The 20,190-nt window shown below is 42.7% G+C and overlaps 1 protein-coding gene across 6 annotated transcripts in view; it reads right to left on the bottom strand.

Moving 5' to 3' along the window:
* Positions 1-20,190, bottom strand: part of LOC100566976 (1-phosphatidylinositol 4,5-bisphosphate phosphodiesterase gamma-1) — a 128,831-nt gene that overhangs the window by 10,851 nt on the left and 97,790 nt on the right. For all 6 annotated transcript variants that reach the window (XM_062979915.1, XM_062979920.1, XM_062979916.1 and 3 more), the window contains 10 exons: positions 19,222-19,325; positions 16,471-16,567; positions 16,244-16,310; positions 14,849-15,012; positions 12,580-12,676; positions 10,606-10,830; positions 7,231-7,379; positions 5,169-5,283; positions 1,079-1,240; positions 199-287 (listed from right to left, as the gene is read on the bottom strand). In XM_062979915.1, the coding sequence (XP_062835985.1) occupies positions 199-287; positions 1,079-1,240; positions 5,169-5,283; positions 7,231-7,379; positions 10,606-10,830; positions 12,580-12,676; positions 14,849-15,012; positions 16,244-16,310; positions 16,471-16,567; positions 19,222-19,325 (1,269 nt within the window). The remainder of the gene's footprint in view (positions 1-198; positions 288-1,078; positions 1,241-5,168; positions 5,284-7,230; positions 7,380-10,605; positions 10,831-12,579; positions 12,677-14,848; positions 15,013-16,243; positions 16,311-16,470; positions 16,568-19,221; positions 19,326-20,190) is intronic.

Genomic DNA, 20,190 nt, shown 5'->3' with positions numbered 1-20,190 from the left:
TACTTATTTATCTACTCACATTTTTGCTTTCGATCTGCTATGTGGGCAGGGAGCTGGGGCTGATGGCAGGTGCTCACCCCGACCCGGGCTTGAATTGCCGACCTTTCAATCGGCAGAATTTTCTGCAGCTTAGCAGTTAAGTCCACTGAGTTAAGCCCTGGATGAATGGCTAATGCCATGAGCAGCACATTGACTTACCTTGGCATTGACAATTTCAATGTGGAGAAGCAGAGAAGCGAGCTCAAGATCCTCACTATAGCTGTTCTTCAGGGGAACGGATCTGTAACCTAAAGGAAGAGAACACAGTTGAGAGGACAATCCAGAACCCACTGTCTTCTAAGTCAGGAAGTTGAATAACCAAACAAAGTGTCCAAATATTCTATTATTTGACCATATCAGTTAAACTGGGCTTTGGATGTAGAGTGGTTTTACAACGTTACCAATCTACTACCCTGTTTCCCTGAAAATAAGACATCCCCAAAAAATAAGACCTAGTAGAGGTTTTGCTGAATTGCTAAATATAAGGCCTCCCCTGAAAGTAAGACCTAGCAATGTTTTTGTTTGGAAGCATGCCCGGTGCCCGCCAAACAAAACATCATAGCATGCAGGATCGGTAAATGTACATAATTATTATAATTATAATTTTATTTTTATACCCCACCTCCATCTCCCCAGAGGGTCTCGGGGCGTCTTACATACCAGTTGTATATGGAAATAATGGTAATAACAAGAAATTCTTGACAGGAGTCACAGTTTGTCTGGTTTAGTTATGTTGGTTTGTGATGACAACTACAGTACAGTATAGAATCAATGTTCATTTTTTTGTTCAATAATGATTATGAATTCTTTTTCATGGAAAAATAAGACATCCCCTGAAAATAAGACCTAGCGCATCTTTGGGAGTAAAAAATAATATAAGACACTGTCTTATTTTTGGGGAAACACGGTATCGAATCATTGGCCTCCTTTCCCAGATGAACTAAAGTGGGGAACGGGCCAGCCTGGCCAGATCCTGAGCAGAAAACGCCAGGTGAAGATGGCAAAATGGGTAGCTGTGGGTCAAAGAGTGAAATGGTACCTGTTTTAAGGCCCTTGATGGGGAACGTTGCCTGAGCCAAGAAGTTGGGGTCACTGAACATGTCCTCCTCGTAGACGACGAAGCGGAGGAAGGCAAACTCCGGGTTGTTGATGTCGAAGACAAACTGCTTGACGAGCCAGACTGGATTGAGACCGTTGTCAGCTGGGAAGGAAGACGGGAAATCTATATTAGTGTGTAAGGAGGAACTCCAGTCCCAGAACCCAAGCAGACATTGCATTTGTTTCAGGTGACTGATTGTTCTTGGACAAAAGAAAGTAACATTTAGTAATAACACTTTATTTATATTCCGCCCTATCTCCCCAAGGGGATTCAGGGAGGATTACAGTACACATATACAGCAAACAATTCAGGACAGAACAGAACAGACAGAAAGGAAGCATGTTGTCTCAAAGTCCAGTTTCAGTGCCTTGGAGGTTGAGTTCAGATTCAGTCATAGAGGGCTGCTATTGCTCCATCCTCTATGACGAAGACCCATCAGAACTTCCTCCTTCCTTTTCACCGCATTTCTGGTCTCGTTCTTTATGGTGTTGTAAAATACCTCCCCCGCTAATTAGCGGGACCTAATTTCTCTACTTACAGCTCTAAGCTGTTTTCGAACTGCTTAGGGTAAACAATGAGCTGGGCTTGACGGTCAGGTGCTCACCCCGACCAGGCTTCGAACTGGCCACCTTTCGGTTGGTAGATCTTATTACTGCTGGAAATTTACCAGCTGTGCTAAAGCTCAGCCCTGCTTCTACATCTGGCTCTATTATTATTATTATTATTATTATTATTATTATTATTATTATTATTATTATTATTATTGTATGACACAGCAAACAAGATAGATATGCTGGATTTCATATCACAAAATCCCAAGTCGAACACTTCCCAAGTGTCTAGGACTGTGTGGTGTATTTTCGGATGATGCTCGCAGATCCCAGCAGGGTGGCCTTTTGTAGTTGGCAGATCGTGATTTTGTCAATGTCTATTGTTTCCAAATGCCGGCTGAGATCTTTTGGCACAGCACCCAGTGTGCCCATCACCACCGGGATCACCTGCACTGGTTTCTGCCAGAGTCTTCAAAGTTGTTGTTGTTATTATTATTATTATTATTATTATTATTATTATTATTATTATTATTATTATTTTACTACTATTTATATTTATTTATTTATACCCTGCTTTATCTCTCCCAAAGGAGATTCAAAGCAGCTTACATTGAAAGTATGACCACACGCACACAGAGAATAAGCATGTCAGGGATAAGGCTACACTAAATGTTTACTGTTCTGCCTGAGATGCCAGTTCTCCAATTGCAGAATAATGATGATAATAGTGGTGGTGATGGCTGGAATCCTCTTGAGCAGCATACAAATGGCTCCTGACCCAACCGAATCCGTTTACTAGGCAGCATCTGATGGGATTGACAGCATCTGTTCTCCTATGCCAGACATGGGCAAACTTTAGCCCTCTCACAATTCCCAACAAATCCAAAACATCCGAAGGGCGTGAGTTTGTAATAATAATTATAATTCACTATTATAATTGTATATTTATATTACATGCAATATTACTAATAATATTGCAATATAGTCTTATAATATAATATATTGTATGTATATATACTTGTAAACCGCCCTGAGTCCCCTTCGGGGTGAGAAGGGCAGGATATAAATGTCACTAATACATAAATAAATAAATAAATAAGTTTGCCCATACCTGACATAGGAGAATGTGAAAAGAATTTTTAAAAACAGGAAAAAAGTATTTGCTGAAATTATTGACATACTATTGATTAATCTACAAAAAAAATTCCAAATATAGCACTTCTATAACATTTTGGAGATATAAGATTAAAATGGTGAAAGAATTGATCGTAATTTTTGTTACTGCTTTAAGATTAGCTATAGCCAATAAATGGAAAGAAAATTATGAATACAAAATTGATGGGTGGCTGGGGGGGTGGGGGGTGGATTTGACCTTTATTGCAGGAGGAAACTGTGGAAACTGTTTCATCTAATGCAAGCCCTGCCAAAGAAACCATGGAATCGGAGCAAAAGCAAGAAGCGGTGCCATTGTTAGACCTTGGACTTTATATCAAGACTGTTTCCAATGACCAAGTGAAAGCTCAATTAATGCAAAATCTACAAACTCCATCGATATTTCCTGTGGATAAGAAAAGACATCTAAGATTTCAACCCAAATGGTTCAGCAGATTTCCCTGGCTAGCCTACTCATTTCATGTACAAGATGCCAGACTAATCTGATCTCTTTTTTCGATAGAGTTACGAGTTGGGTCGATACAGGGAATGCTGTGGATGTAGCGTACCTGGATTTCAGTAAGGCCTTCGACAAAGTCCCCCACGACCTTCTGGCAAACAAACTAGTAAAATGTGGGCTAGACAAAACTACGGTTAGGTGGATCTGTAATTGGCTAAGTGAACGAACCCAAAGGGTGATTCTCACCAAGGCGTCGTCTTCATCATGGAAAGAAGTGACAAGTGGAGTGCCATCAGCAGGGCTCCGTCCTGGGCCCGGTTCTGTTCAACATCTTTATTAACGACTTAGACGAAGGGTTAGAAGGCACGATCATCAAGTTTGCAGACGACACAAAACTGGGAGGGATAGCTAACACTCCAGAAGACAGGAGCAGAATTCAAAACGATCTTGACAGACTAGAGAGATGGGCAGAAACTAACAAAATGAAGTTCAACAGGGACAAATGCAAGATACTTCACTTCGGCAGAAAAAATGGAAATCAAAGATACAGAATGGGGGACGATGCCTGGCTTGACAGCAGTGTGTGCGAAAAAGACCTTGGAGTCCTCGTGGACAACAAGTTAAACATGAGCCAACAATGTGATGCAGCAGCTAAAAAAGCCAACGGGATTCTGGCCTCATCAATAGGGGAATAGCGTCTAGATCCAGGGCAGTTATGCTCCCCCTTATTCTATTCTGCCTTGGTCAGACCACACCTGGAATACTGTGTCCAATTCTGGGCACCACAGTTGAAGGGAGATGTTGACAAGCTGGAAAGCGTCCAGAGGAGGGCGACTAAAATGATTAAGGGTCTGGAGAACAAGCCCTATGAGGAGCGGCTTAAAGAGCTGGGCATGTTTAGCCTGCAGAAGAGAAGGCTGAGAGGAGACATGATAGCCATGTACAAATACGTGAAGGGAAGTCAAAGGGAGGAGGGAGCAAGCTTGTTTTCTGCTGCCCTGCAGACTAGGACACGGAACAATGGCTTCAAACTACAGGAAAGGAGATTCCACCTGAACATTAGGAAGAACTTCCTCACTGTGAGAAGGGCTGTTCGACAGTGGAACTCTCTCCCCGGGGCCGTGGTGGAGGCTCCTTCTTTGGAGGCTTTTAAGCAGAGGCTGGATGGCCATCTGTCGGGGGTGCTTTGAATGCGATTTCCTGCTTCTTAGCGGGGGGTTGGACTAGATGGCCCATGTGGTCTCTTCCAACTCTACTATTCTATGATTCTATGATTCTATGATGCGCTCTGTAGGTACGATGTCGTATTTGGAGGAGAAAGCGGGGGTCAAGATGCTCATCGGAAGCTTGGTGCATGGGTTGCTAAACCATTTGTGCGATGGAAAGATGCAATAGATACCAAAAAACAGAGTCCCACCAGAACAACTTGTGCTTGGCTGAAAACTTCTTGCTAATTCACAGTGGAAAACGTCTTGATGGAACCTGTCATCATGAGAAAGGAAATAAGAAGAAAGCAGAAGAAAACAGAAAAGAATTTCTGCCAATTGTGGGAACTATTGTCCTTTGTGGTCAACAAGGACCGGCTTAAATGAGAGAGCAAGGATTCAGGACCAGTTACCTGTGAAGAACCTTTGCTCAATGATGGTCATTTCAGGGCCTTGATGAGATCTCATGCCAGACCTGAAAAATTACTTCGGGAAAAGAAGTTTCTACCCCTCCCGAATTTTCTTTCTGGCTATGAGCCTGCTTCCACACCTGGCCCTATACCTTCTTTTGCTAATGAAGGGGTCACCTGTATCATCATGAACACAAATGATTCAAAACCATATTTGGAACAAAAATACTTTCGAGACAGCAGCCCACTTACCTACGACCTCCGTCTTGTTCTTGCTGTTGTCAAACTCAGAGCCGCAGACCTCCACTTCCACAAAGGGGCAAACGATGCTGCGGCCATTCTTGGGGAGGTGCCGGGCCCCCAGGATCTGCAGAGAGAAAGGCCGAAACAGGTTAGACTTGCAGGCATGGGCAAACTTCAGCCCTCCAGGTGTTTTGGACAGCAACTTCCACAATTCCTAACAGCCGATAAGAAACAATCAGGACCAGCTAACACCTCCCAACAAAGGATTCTCCCAAACAGTGAGCAGCCAGACCTTGAAGCTGCAAGGCTATTGGTGGAATAATGCCCAGGGTGGGAGAAAGAACTCTTGTCTATTTGAGGGAAGTGTGAATGTTGCATTTGGCCACCTTGATTAGCACTGAATAGCCTTGCAGGTTCAAAGCCTGGCTTCTTCCTGCCTGGGGAAATCCTTTGTTGGGAGGTGTTAGCTGGCCCTGATCATAAATAAAGAACAACACCCAGAAGACAGGAGAATTCCAGACAAGAAACAATCAGGGACACTTCCCAACAAAGGATTCCCCCAGACAGGAAGAAACCAGGCTTTGACGCTGCAAGGCCCTTCAATGCTAATCAGCGTGGCCAATTGCAACATCCACACTTGCTTCAAGCAGACAGGAGTTCTTTTTCATCATTCCACAGATATATAAACCCCTATTACCAGTATCCAACAGACCTCACAACCTCCAAGGGTGCCTGCCATATATGCAGGCAAAACATCAGGAGAGAATGCTTCTGGAGCATGGCCATACAGCCCGGAAAATTCACAGCAACCCAGCTGATAGGCTGTTAGGAATTAGTCCAAAACACCTGAAGGGCCGAAGTTTGCCCATACTTGGTCTATACAATACCTGTATGTTGGGTATAAGCAGACTATAAATAAACATAAACATACCCTCCCCTCCTCCCATTTTGGTGACTTCCCAACCCTTGGTTTGGAGACATTCATATATAATTCTGTTCTTCTTTCCTATTACATTGTTTTTCTATTCTTACTTCTGGCCTGATCATTATCTATATATATATACAAATGTAATGTACATTTGTAGGACTGAGTAAACAACAAAACCACTGAACCAAATCACACCAAATTTGGCCACAATACACCAACACATCCAAGGTACGTCCTTACTCACCCCCCCACCCCACCCCCAAAAAAACGGATTGGCCTAGGTATGACACAGCCAGGCATTGAAGCTGCAAGGCTATTCAGTGCAATTCAACCAGACCAACAAAGGATTAACCTTGGTAGAAGGCAGCCAGGCTTTGAAGCAGTCATACTACTCTGTACTATTGAAGCTGACCAACCAAAGATTCTCCTAGATCTTGTTTTCTGCTGCCCTGCAGACTAGGAACAATGGCTTCAAACTACAGGAAAATTCCACCTAAAAATCAGAGTTGTTCAGCAGTGGAACTCTCTGCCACAGAGTGTGGTGGAGGCTCCTTCTTTGGAAGCTTTTAAGCAGAGGCTGGATGGCCATCTGTCGGGAGTGCTCTGAATGAGATTTTCTTGCTTCTTGCAGGGGGTTGGACTGGATGGCCCGTGAGGTCTCTTCCAACTCTACTATTCTATGATTCTATGATTCTAGATAGCAAGCAGCCAGGCTTTGAAGCAGCAAGGCTATTCATTGCAACTCTTAGTAGCCCAAAAAACCATTCCCCTAGAACGCAAGTACCCAGGCTTCCAAGCAGCAAGCCTATTCCGTTGCATTCTAACTCACCAAACAAGAATTCCTATAAGAAGAAAACGGCCAGGCTTTGAGGCTGCAAGGCTATTCACTGCTATTCCACCTGGCCAACAAAGGATTCCCATAAGCCACAGCAATGCGTGGCCGGGCACAGCTAGTTATTTATAACCCTTTTATATTTGAGATGTATTACCTGCAACAATAAAAGGAAGCTTTACCTTTTGAAATCCTCCTGTTTTCTACCATAAGCTCACATACAGCACTGGCTGCCTTGCATTCTGCTAAAGATACTAAATATTCCTACAAGGAGAGGTTGTGGGTCCCATGACCCTCTTGGCCTCATGCACCTGCAGCTGGACCGTGATGGGCTCCACGTGCTTCAAGCTGCTCTTGTCAAAGGGGTCAAAGAGGTCGTCACGCATGATGTCCGGCTGCAACACGTAGCCGCTGCGGCCCCCCAGCATGAAAAGCGACTGGTTCAACTGCATCGGCTTATCTGGGGAAAAACAGCAGACAGAACACCGGTCATGATTCACTTCCTGACAAAGGAAAGGATTTCCTGGTAAGTTGAGAAATCCCACCTCTGGAAAAAAAAAACTCCAGTAGCAGTGACTAATTCACTGGTTTCCCCCCCATATTTATTTAATGGAAATATTTATATCCTGCACTCTATTTGGAGATCTCAGAACTGTGTGTGCAATAACATTCAAACAGTGTTAAATATTAAAGTGATTTTTGTTAATGTGGGATTTGTGTAATGATAGTGTTTAAATGCAATTTGTGTCTTGGTTTGTATTGCATACTGATTGCATCATCCAGACTGTACTATAGTCTGTAAAGAGGTAATTACTGAGAAGCTGTGATGACCTTGATGTGTGGCTGGAACTGGGGAGTGTCCAGACACAAGTGTTTGTGCATTTCATCAGTTCTGTTCTGTTCTGAGTTGAGTAGAGTCAAGTCCGGTGTTTGTCTGCAAGTCTGTCTTGATTATTACTGCTTACAGTAAAACTTGCATATAGTTTTACCAAAGTCTCTGGATGTCACTTCGTTCTGTGTTCCACTGACTCCTTCTACTGCTGTGCTGCGTAAATTACTCTGACAATTGGAAGTCTGAAAAACACACTGAGTTAACGGTTGAGCTCACGATCATGACTGCCCAACCCTAATTTAATGGTTTTTTTTCCAATCAATTTATTTCCAGCCCTGGCCCTATTGCTCTGCATTTTGCACAAGCCTTGCCCTTCCCTCTCATATCTGAACATGCCCACTTTTTCCAGTTACTGGTTGTGATGTATTTTTAACCATGTTTTTATTTTCCAGTTTTAACTGTTTTAATTATATTGTTTATTCAATTATATGTTTTTATTATGTAACTTCAAATTCCTTGTTTACGCTGGGCTTGGTCCCCATGTAAGCCGCACCGAGTCCCTTTAGGGGCCGGGTTGTGGCGCAGCTGGCTAGTAACCAGCTGCTATAAATCACTACTGACCGAGAGGTCATGAGTTCGAAGCCCGGGTCGGGTTAAGCCTCCGACCATTAAAAAAAAAAATAGCCCCGGCTTGCTGTTGACATAGCAGCCCCGAAAGACAGTTGCATCTTTCAAGTAGGGAAAATTTGGGTACGCTTTATGCGGGAGGCTAATTTAACTAATCTACAACACCATAAAACTGCTCACGAGGAAAAGAATGAGGAAGAACAGCCACCAATGGACGGTGAAGCAACAGCTCCCCCTGTGGCCGGAATCGTGAAGCTGGAAAGATGTTAAAATGCCTCTGTGTCTGTCTAAAACTGAATGTTGTTTGTCTGTTGGCATTGAATGTTTGCCATATATGTGTTCATTGTAATCCGCCCTGAGTCCCCTTCGGGGTGAGAAGGGCGGAATATAAATACTGCAAATAAATAAATAAATAAATAAATGGTGGCAGGTTATAAGAATAAAGTTGTTATTTATTTATTTATAAAGATACCAATAGAGTTAAAATACACTGAAACCCATAAAAATAATGTGCATTTTAATAAAATCACATCACCTCCAGAACTTTTTCTGAGTAATTGTACTGAACAATATTAGTGTTGGCACTAATTGGACCTATAACCCTACGTAACAAAATTTGAAAAAAAAAATCTGTTCCTGGTTTGAAAGTGTTATTTCCTGTTTTATTGTGTGGCAATTACTTTGAAAGTAGACGTTCTACTCCAGAAACTTCGTTTTTGTGGCTGCCTCAAACTAGGATGAATTGGTTGAGACTCTAGGAGATATTCATTGAAAAGCTAGAGCAAAATGTGCTGCAGGATGATGTCCCTCCCGCAAAATAAGAGGATATGACTGCTAGACTTAAAACTAGATTTGTTAGAATCTTGATTATCTAATGAGATGTGTGTTAATGGATTAAAGATGGAAGATCTAGTTGTAACAATGACAATTTTGTATAAGAATTCCTTCCCATTCCAACAACCATCACTTATTGCATTCTTTCGTTGCAACGTATCAGACACCCGTAAAGGTGTAAATAACTAATAATAACTTTCCTTTTGCTTTGCTTCCCCCTTTCACCTCCCATTCCTTTAGTGTGAAATGTTTCAATTTAATTAGGAAATACTTAATAAAAACTTTTATCCTAGAGCTATAACTTTAATCAACTCCATGGTTTCGCATTGATGTGGCATCGGGGGCTGTGTGGTGGTGGTGGTTGGAGGGTGGAGCGATGGGTGTGCTGTTTTTGTGATGTTTGCTGAGGAAAGCATTTAATTTAGTTGTACAATGCACAGTGTACAATAATTTTTTTTTTTCGTGTCAGGAGCAACCGGAGTTGCTTCTGGAGTGAGCGAATTGGCCGTCTGCGAGGATGTTGCCCAGGGGACGCCCGGATGTTTTTGATGTTTTTACCATCCTTGTGGGAGGCTTCTCTCATGTCCCCGCATGGAGCTGGAGCTGATAGAGGGAGCTCACCCGCGCTCTCCCCAGGTGGGATTCGAACCTGGCAGCCTTCAGGTCAGCAACCCAACCTTCAAGTCACAAGGCTTTTATCCCCTAGGCCACCGGAGGCTCCAGTGTACAATGATAATAAAGTTATTCTTATTTACAGTAGAGTCTCACTTATCCAAGCTAAACGGGCCGGCAGAAGCTTGGATAAAGCGAATATCTTGGATAATAAGGAGGGATTAAGGAAAAGCCTATTAAACATCAAATTAGGTAATGATTTTACAAATTAAGCACCAAAACATCGTGTTATACAACAAATTTGACAGAAAAAGTAGTTCAACACGCAGTAATGTTATGTTGTAATTACTGTATTTACGAATTTAGCACCAAAATATCAGGATATATTGAAAACATTGACTACAAAAATGGCTTGGATAATCCAGAGGCTTGGATAAGCGAGGCTTGGATAAGTGAGACTCTACTGTATTTATTTATTTATTACATCACTTCTACCCCACCATTCTCACCCATCAGGGGACTCAGGGCGGCTTACAATATAAACATACCCATCAAAAAACAGTTTTCATCAAATTTAAAAATCCATCAGGATTAAAAATTACAATAAAATTAAGAATATAGATTAAAATATACATAATTATACATTTAAATATGCATTTAAGGTGCTTTCCATGTCCAGGTGGGGTCTGTCAGTAGGTCATATATTCATATCTCATTTTTGCTGCTACTCGTGCTCAATTATTATTCATATTGGAGGGAAGAAAGAGCAATAATGGGTTACCGGGGGTCTGGAAGTTGAGGGCCACCAACTGGCTGCCGCAGATCCACATGGAGAGCGGGTCGTAGTTGGAGGAGTCCAGGCGCTGGCCCTTGGGGTAGATGCGGCTCAGCTGCCGGCGGTTGTACTGCAGGAACTTCTTCCCTTTGCTGCGGTTGGCGTACTTCTCCGCCTTGGTCTCGGGAAAAGAGGACATGTCCCGGTAGCAGGCTTTCTCTGTGCCGATCTCTGGGAAGGAGACAAAGGCCGGAAAAGTTGAACATTTATGAAACTGAGGAGGAGTTTCTGATCACCATGAGGCTAAGAATCAAAATAGTTAAAGTGACTCACTAGCTTTCAAAATGCCCAAGTCTTGGGTTGGAAAGAAGAAGAGGTGAACTTTGCATACCAGAATTTACTCTGTTTTGCATCACATTTTAATTATTGTGGGATGTGCTGGTACGTGAAGCGATTTGTAGTTTCCAAATCACAACCTCCCTGAACCGCTGCAAGCTGGATAGCAAGTGTCCCAGAAGCAAGCAAAAATACAGCAGAGTCCTCTCGCAGCACAAACATGCTTCAGCCCGTCTATCAGCAGTCCAACTGCCAGAATCTGACCTTGTCTACACACTGTTTAGTAAACTCATGAATTCAGGTATTCATCCAAAGTAAATGGAGGCTTTAATCTTCACTGTTGCAATATATGAGGGCTATCCACAAAGTAGGTTACGTTTTGGATTTTAAAAAGGACAAAGTATAGGAGAAATCATTTACCATATACAGCTGAAAGGCACATTCCAATACTACAATCTCATGTAATCCCCATTGAAATCTAGGCACATTTCATATAGATAAATGAGTTTGAAAAGTACTGCTTCAGTAAATTCTCCGCTTGTGTCCTCAGCTCTTCCCTCTTCTCCCTTCCTGCAGCGTAGCCAAAACGCTGTGCTGCCAGCCACGCCCCCATTGTTGGAAACGGAGGAGAGAGGCGGCAAATTTACTGGGGCAGACCTTTTCAAACTCATTTATCTATATGAAACATGCCTAGATTTCAGTGGGGATTACATGAGATTGTAGTATTGGAATGTGCCTTTCAGTTGCATATGGTTAATGATTTCTCCTAGACTTTGTTCTTTTTAAAATCCAAAACGTAACCTACTTTGTGGCTAGCCCTCGTATACAAATGTACAAACAGGATATATGGATCCTCTTTCCTTGTACAGTAGATTCTCACTTATCCAACATAAACGGGCCGGCAGAACGTTGGATAAGCGAATATGTTGGATAATAAGGAGGGATTAAGGAAAAGCCTATTAAACATCAAATTAGGTTATGATTTTACAAATTAAGCACCAAAACATTATGTTATACAACAAATTTGACAGAAAAAGTAGTTCAATAGGCAGTAATACTATGTAGTAATTACTGTATTTACAAATTTAGCACCAAAATATCACAATGTTTTGAAATAATTGACTACAAAAATGCGATGGATAATCCAGAATGTTGGATAAGTGAGACTCTACTATACTTGCAAACAACCAGAGTCATCAGAATCACATAGGCAGATACTCACACCAAGTCACAGAGGAGAGAGAAAGATGGATTCTGTCACCCTCCTTATATATATGGCCACCTGCTGATAGGTCATCCGTAAGGGACACTGGCTGATGCAACCCCTTTGCAAAAACGCTCACATGGTAAAGACTCAACCATTACCACATCTCATTAGGTATTGCATCATGACATTCACAGTCATACCCAGGTGCTGTCAATATTCCACATGTTCATCAAACAGTTTTGATTCTTCCCGGCACAACATCCCTATCCATCTTGGGCTCAGCTGTGTGACCCCCACATTTAATTTCAAGCAATCCAGACAATTAAGAGGCAGGGAAGGAATAAGGTGCTGAGAAGGAGGAATTCAAAGAGGGCACTTTCATTCCCCGCAACTGTTTTCATAGCATGAAAATTAATGATGCGTATGTGGGGACTCACTCTCCTCATCAAAGGGTACCGGGCGACAGTAAACGACCAGTTCTGACAACTCCAGGGCAATTTTCTTCCTCCGTTCCATGATCTTTCCTTCTTGCATCTACATGAGAAAGACAAGGGAAAACGTCAGGAAGAAACTTGAGAGCATCTAGTCCAGGCATGGGCAAACTTTGGCCTTCCCTCCAGGTGTTTTAGACTTCAATTCCCACAATTCCGAACAGTAGGTTGAAGTAGATCCTCCAGTATGACTGGTGGAAGTTGACCAGAGACAAGTTGCACAAGTTGACCAGAGACAAGTTTTGCAAAACTCAAAACCACACATTAGATACCCCTTAAGTACATTCTGAGTGTTGGCTTGACTTGCAAAATATCAAGAGCAGGATTCCTCAAACTTTTAAAGCAGAGGGCCGGTCCACAATCCTTCGGACTGTTGAGGGGCCGAATTAGCATGTGGGGGGAAAAAAACGAACAAATTCCTATGCACACTGCACATATCTTATTTGTAGTGCAAAACAACAACAATAACAATGAAAGAACAATACAATATTTAAAAATGAAAATAATTTTAACCAACATAAGGTTGGATTTCAGGATTTCAAGAGGAAGTGTGGGCCTGCTTCTGGACAATGAGATAGTAAGGTTAATTAGGATTGTTGTTGTTGCTGTGTGTCTTCAAGTCATTTCAGACTTTGGGCGAGCCTAAGTCCAGAATTATTTATTTAAGTCCAAAATCATTTACTACATTTATTTACTACATTTATATCCCACCCTTCTCACCCCGAAGGGAACTCAGAGCAGCTGTATGTACATACAATATATTAGCATAGCAAAATATTAGCATTATACTATATTGAACTATACCACTATACTGTAAAAATGGAAGAATCAAAGAAAGAAAAAATGGAAATCAAAGATACAGAATGGGGGACGCCTAGCTTGACAGCAGTGTGTGCGAAAAAGACCTTGGAGTCCTCGTGGACAACAAGTTAAACATGAGCCAACAATGTGATGCGGCTGCTAAAAAAGCCAATGGGATTCTGTCCTGCATCAAGAGGGGAATAGCGTCTAGATCCAGGGAAGTCCTGCTCCCCCTTATTCTATTCTGCCTTGGTCAGACCACACCTGGAATCACACTGTGTCCAATTTTGGGCACCACAGTTGAAGGGAGATGTTGACAAGCTGGAAAGCGTCCAGAGGAGGGCAACTAAAATGATTAAGGGTCTGGAGAACAAGCCCTATGAGGAGCGGCTGAAAGAGCTGGGCATGTTTAGCCTGCAGAAGAGAAGGCTGAGAGGAGACATGATAGCCATGTACAAATACGTGAAGGGAAGTCATAGGGAAGAGGGAGGGAGCTTGTTTTCTGCTGCCCTGCAGACTAGGACACGGAACAATGGCTTCAAACTACAGGAAAGGAAGGAGATTCCACCTGAACATCAGGAAGAACTTCCTCACTGTGAGAGCTGTTCGACAGTGGAACTCTCTCCCCGGGGCCGTGGTAGAGGCTCCTTCTTTGGAGGCTTTTAAGCAGAGGCTGGATGGCCATCTGTCGGGGGTGCTTTGAGTGCAATTTCCTGCTTCTTGGCAGGGGGTTGGACTGGATGGCCCATGTGGTCTCTTCCAACTCTACTATTCTATGATTCTATGATTCTATGATTCTATTATATGTAATATATAACATATACAGTAGAGTCTCACTTATCCAACATAAACGGGCCAGCAGAACGTTGGATAAGCAAATATGTTGGATAATAAGGAGGGATTAAGGAAAAGCCTATTACACATCAAATTAAGTTATGATTTTACAAATTAAGCACTAAAATATAATGTTTAACAACAAATTTGACAGAAAAAGTAGTTCAATACACAGTAATGTTATGTAGTAATTACTGTATTTACGAATTTAGCACCAAAATATCACGATATATTGAAAACATGGACTACAAAAATGCGTTGGATAATCCAGAATGTTGGATAAGTGAGTGTTGGATAAGTGAGACTCTACTGTAATTAATATTATTATATGATATTATTGTTAATTTTGTATTGTATAAAATGATAATATTATTATCAATATTATATGTACATACAATATATTATATTATTAAAACTGATATAAAAATATTATATTATAAATGAAGGCGGGGACCAGGTAAATTACCTTGGAGGGCCGTATCCGGCCCCCGGGCCTTAGTTTGGAGACCCCTGATCAAGAGCCTTCTTAAGGAAATGCTCACCCACCCAAGCCCCTCAGAGGCCTGTTCCGGGGACTCACCCGGGCGTCTGCGTTCTGAGTGGCCTCTCGGATCTTGGCCACCCAGTCGTTGAGCTCCTCCTGGGTGTCGGTGGCGACGTCCAGCGACTGGGACGGGTGGGTCATCTGCTGGGAATGGATGGTGAAGACAAATGGTTTGGAGCTCCTCCCGTCTTTGGAGATAACTACAAGGACACCAGAGGAGCGGCTTTACTGGAAAAGGCTCCCATTGCAGGATTCCTCCCAGGAGCAAGCAGGAGGTTGGCTTATTCCCGCCCTCCTAGTTATGGGTCGGAAGTATTGAGGATCCCATGTGAATGTATACAACTCTAGACAAGGATCCTGGATCTTTTGTGGTGTGTATGTGGAGGCATATATGTCTTCAAGCCACCTTTGGACTCATGGTGATTCCATCATGAATTTCATAGGATTTTCTTAGGCAAACCCTACGGCACCTGGTCTTTGTTGATGGTCTTATATCCAAGTAATTATAATCAGGGCTGACCCTGCTTATCTCCCAAGATGAGATGGGATCTGGTGCCTAGTTTTAATGATATGATCCAGCTTCAACTGCAGGAGCAGAAGAAGGGATTTCAATGGGGGGATTTGAGCAGGTAGTTTATTACGTATAGCTTGCATGCCAAACTTTTGTTATTGCTGCATGCCTTCAAGTCATTTCTGACTTATGAAGACCTCCAGGCGAATGTATTATGGGGATTCCTCAGCAAGATTTGTTCAGAGAGGTTTTGCCACCATTGCTTTCCTCAGATGCAAAGAGAGTGTGACTCTCCCACGGTCTAACAACTGGATTTAGAATACTTTATTTTTCTCTTCCCATAACATATTCAGCAGAATCATGCACAGCTGGAAGCCCTGCAGCTTTTTGGGACAATGCAGAACAGATGTATCAGCATAGTTTTATGCGCAAAACCACTGTAGATACAAAATGGTGCACTTAGAAAGAGTATGCATGCTGCACACACCTCTGTTCATTGCACAGCTATTTCTTATGCATTGTGCTATGATGGTACAGGATGAATATCCTTTAACTATGCTATGCTAAGACAATTATTTATTTATTTATTTATTTACAGCATTTATATTCCGCCCTTCTGACCCTGAAGGGGACTCAGGGCGGATCACATTACGCATATAGGCAAACATTCAATGCCTTTTAACATAGAACAAAGACAAGACAAACATAGGCTCCGAGCGGGCCTCAAACTCATGACCTCCTGGTCAGAGTGATTCATTGCAGCTGGTTACAGCTGGCTTGCTCTCCAGCCTGCGCCACAGCCCAAGCCCATGTAGGGTCTTGCCGGTGGATCTTTAGGGATTCAGGTTTCGCACTCAAATCCTGAAGAGTAAGAAAGGTCAAGCTTTCTACCTTCCATGGCACCTTCTTCGGACACTCACCTACATGGCAGGAAGGGACATCAATGAAGCCCTTTAGAAAGTTGCCCAGCGGACTGTTCTCTACAGACTGAAAGAGACAGACAGACAAAAAGAGGCAGGGTAGAAACTGTTAGGGAGAAGGTTCAAAGGTAAAATCTAAAACGGAATACCTTTGTTTGTGCTCCTTCTCGTCCCACCTGGCTCACCTGCAGTTGGAGGGAATGGCGGGGAAAAGGCTTTGCACTCACCGCTTCATCCTGCTCGGCCCCAGAGGCATTCATGATCTCCTCGACGTAGTTGGCGGGGAACCAGAGCTGCTTCTTGCCCCCGTAGTCTCCGCGCCACCTGCAAGAGGTAAACAGGAAGGAGGCAAGTGGACTGAAATCGGGGAGCATTAAGGTGCCAATACTACACACAGAAGCAAGGGAGGGACAATGTGTTGTCGACGAATTTTATGGCCAGTAACACTGGGATACTGTGAATTTTCCGGGCTGTGTGATAGTGCTCCAGTAGCATTCTCTTCTGACGTTTCGCCTGCATCTGTGGCTGGCATCTTCTGAGGTCTTTTGGAGGTGAGGCAGGTGGAGTGTATATATATATGGTTGTATGTTAGCGTGTTCGGCCTGTGACTGTGTCTGATGTTCATGATGGGAATGATGTCCATGTTGATATGCATATTAAGAATAGGGATGATGTTCCTGTTGATGGGCTGGGGCCGGAGATAAGTTCAGAAGACAGGCCTGAGCAAGGTCACATTTCTGGGAAAGTCCCTTCACTGCTTTTCTCAGACTGAAAGTGATTCTGAGATTGCTTTGCCAGGTGCTGACGATAGTGAAAGCTTGGACAGAAAGCAAGGTTTTAGTAAACACAGGCAAAACCTTCAGAATCTCAGGCGCTCTGCTCGTTTACAACAAAGGTAAGATAACAACCAGTTATCTAGTGGGAAAGTGGGAAAGAATGCTTTCCTGTTGGGTTTTGGAAAGGGTTTATAATGATTCATGGCAGACAAATATCTCAGTCGAGTCAACGTCTTTTAATCTTGCTGGTTTCATTTCCAAGTGCTCCATGTTCCATGCATCAAGCTGTAGTCATGTTTAAGTTTTTGCGTGAGAGTTTCTGCTGTTTTGGTTCCTTGTTTTCATGTTCCTTGCTTCATGGATTCATATGTAATATTGGACCTGGGTTTCTTCTGAAGTTCTATGGATAATCTTGTTTTTTGAATTGATACTTTATTACTATTTTTTATTGCTTTGCCTACATATACTCTATAATAAACTGCTTGCTGATTTTACCAACCTGGTGTGCTGTTTCAAGTCAGAGGGTTCCTGCTCTGGAGTGTGGCACATCTATCTGTCTGTCTGTCTGTCTGTCTGTCTGTGGAATAATATCTAGGTTGGGAGAAAGAACCCTTGTCTCTTTGAAACAAGTGTGAATGTTGCAATTAGCAGATACCCTCACTGATTGAATTTTGAGCTTCACGGCTACCCAATGATAGTCAAGTTTGCTAATTGAGACATTCACACTTGCTTTAAACAGACTAGGGGTCTTTCTTCCACCCCGGACATTATTCCACAGGTATATATACACTCCATTTGCTTCACCACTGACAGAACCTCTGAAGATGCCAGTCACAGATGCAAGTGCATATATACACATGAAAAAGGCGGATATGCAGGCACAGAAGCCACAGATATGTTTCCTTTGTTAGATAGAAATGGGACAGAATTTCTAATTATGAAAAAAAACAAACTGGTTGATGAACATGTGGTTGATGGAGAGCACCTGGTATGACTGTGAATGGCATGATGCAATACCTAAGGGGATGTGGCAATGTGATCTCTCATGTGAGGGTTATTGAAAAGGGGTTGCATCCACCAGAATCCCTTACTGATGACCTGTCAGCAGGTGACTCTATAAGGCGGATGAAAGAATCCATCTTTCTCTCTCCTGTGTGACTCAGTCTGAGTATCTGCCTATATTACACTGGCTGTGCCCAGCCACGCATTGCTGTGGCGAAGTATGGTGGTATGGGAAATAAAGTATTTAGGAATTGGTGGTAGTTAAGGTAAAGGGTAAAGGTGCTGGCCTGTTTATGTTGGATAAGTGAGACTCCACTGTATATTTATAATCTTATATTATCTGCTTAGAACTGGATTATATGAGGCCCCTTCTACACAGCTGTATAAAATCCACACTGAACTGGATTATGTGGCAGTGTGGAGTCAAGATAATCCAGTTCAAAGCAGATAATATAAGATTATAAATGGGTTATATAGCTGTGTGGAAGGGCCTGGAATCTACACTGCCATATAATCCAGTTCAAATCTGATAATCTGTATTTTATAGCTAGTGTGGAAGAGGCCTAAGTGAGCCCTAACTCTGCCTGTCCCCTGGGCTGAGTGGGTTGCTAGGAGACCAAGTGGGCAGAGCTTAGCCTTCTAAGTGGCAGCAATTGGATAAAAACAATTATCCCTCTCCCTCTAAATAGGACTTCATTTTTCTTTTCTTTTTATTGTATCAACCCAGAGGCGTGGATGAGAGGTTGTGCTGTCAATTTTTGAGGTTGTGGGGTGTTTAGTTTTGTTGTTTTGTCCGCTGCCGTGATTCCATCACTCTTTTATATATATAGATGTGACTTTCTGATTACTCTGATTGTTCGCAAGTACAAGAAAACTGGATCTGCGAATTCTGTTTCTACATTCGTATATATTGCAACGGTGAATATGAAAGCCTTCAGATATTTTGGATGAAAACCTGAATCCGTCAATTTACGATACAGTGTGTAGATAAGGTCAGTTGGACTCTGCTAATAGACGGGGCTGAAGCACATGTTTTGCTGTGAAAGGACTCTACTGTATTTTTGCTTTTTTCTGAGACACTTGCTATGCAGCTTGCAGTGGTTCAGGGAGGTCGTGATTTGGAAACTACAAATCCCTTCACAACCAGCAAATCTAGTGACCTCCTTGAGTCTGCCTCCCTCAAAATTCAAGAAGACTTACCACCCTCCGTCCTGCTTGTCAACGTTGTGAATAATGGCTTGTTTGCAGAAGGACAGCTCGTCTTCCCGCTGAGCTTTGTAGTCATACAAGGCCTTCACGGTGCACTGCAGGGAGAAGGAAGAGAGAGGCTGCCGTAAGGTTTGCACTCAAAATAACGCTGTCAAAATTAAGGGGCCAGGGGAACCATAGTGATGTGTGTCTTGAAGAAAGAAAAACCCTGTGCAGATAAAAGGCAGCCACTTCAGAATAAACGGCATAAAGGAATCCGATAACACCTTTGAGACTAACTGAGGAAGAAAACGTTCCCAGTCCTTGAAAGCTTCTGCTAGAAATGTCTCATTCTTCAGAGAAGTCTCAAAGGTACTACAAGATCTCTTTTGTGTGTGTGTAGATTGAAACCGCTAAATCTTGCTTGCTCGGCAAAATTTCTTCCACTTCGAGGATGAAGGTTTTAAAAAGAATTTGGAATGCATATTTTATGGAAAAGGAAGGCAGGACACAGAGCCTGTCGATAGTGCGAACGTCACAATGTGGGACGCAGAACAAATCGTCATGTGCAAAGGGAAAGGAAATGGGTAGGTTTTTAAATCTCACTTTGTCCCAATGTTAGGAACCCAGAAAGTGGAGGAACTTTGTTTTTACTAATCTCCTCCTTCAACTATTCATTGCACACTTAACCGATATCTTTCTGATCATAGTGGGCCGCAGCTAGCACCGTGGGTTAAACCGTCAAATGCAGAAGATCTTGCCGACTGAAAGGTTGGCTGTTCAAGCCACGGGCAGGGTGAGCTCCTGCTGTCAGCCTAGCTTCTGCCTATCTAGCCGTTCAAAAACAGCAATGTGAGTAGATAAATAGGTACCACTTTGCTGGAGAGGTAAAAGGCACCCCTGAAAAACATGCTGGAGGTTCGATCAGGAAGGCATCCATGGACAACAAGCTCCTCGGCATGGAAGAATGGAACATCATCT

This window comes from Anolis carolinensis, chromosome 4 (genome assembly GCF_035594765.1).
Source record: "Anolis carolinensis isolate JA03-04 chromosome 4, rAnoCar3.1.pri, whole genome shotgun sequence".
Lineage (NCBI taxonomy): Eukaryota > Metazoa > Chordata > Lepidosauria > Squamata > Dactyloidae > Anolis > Anolis carolinensis.
This window is presented reverse-complemented; position numbering and strand designations above follow the sequence as displayed.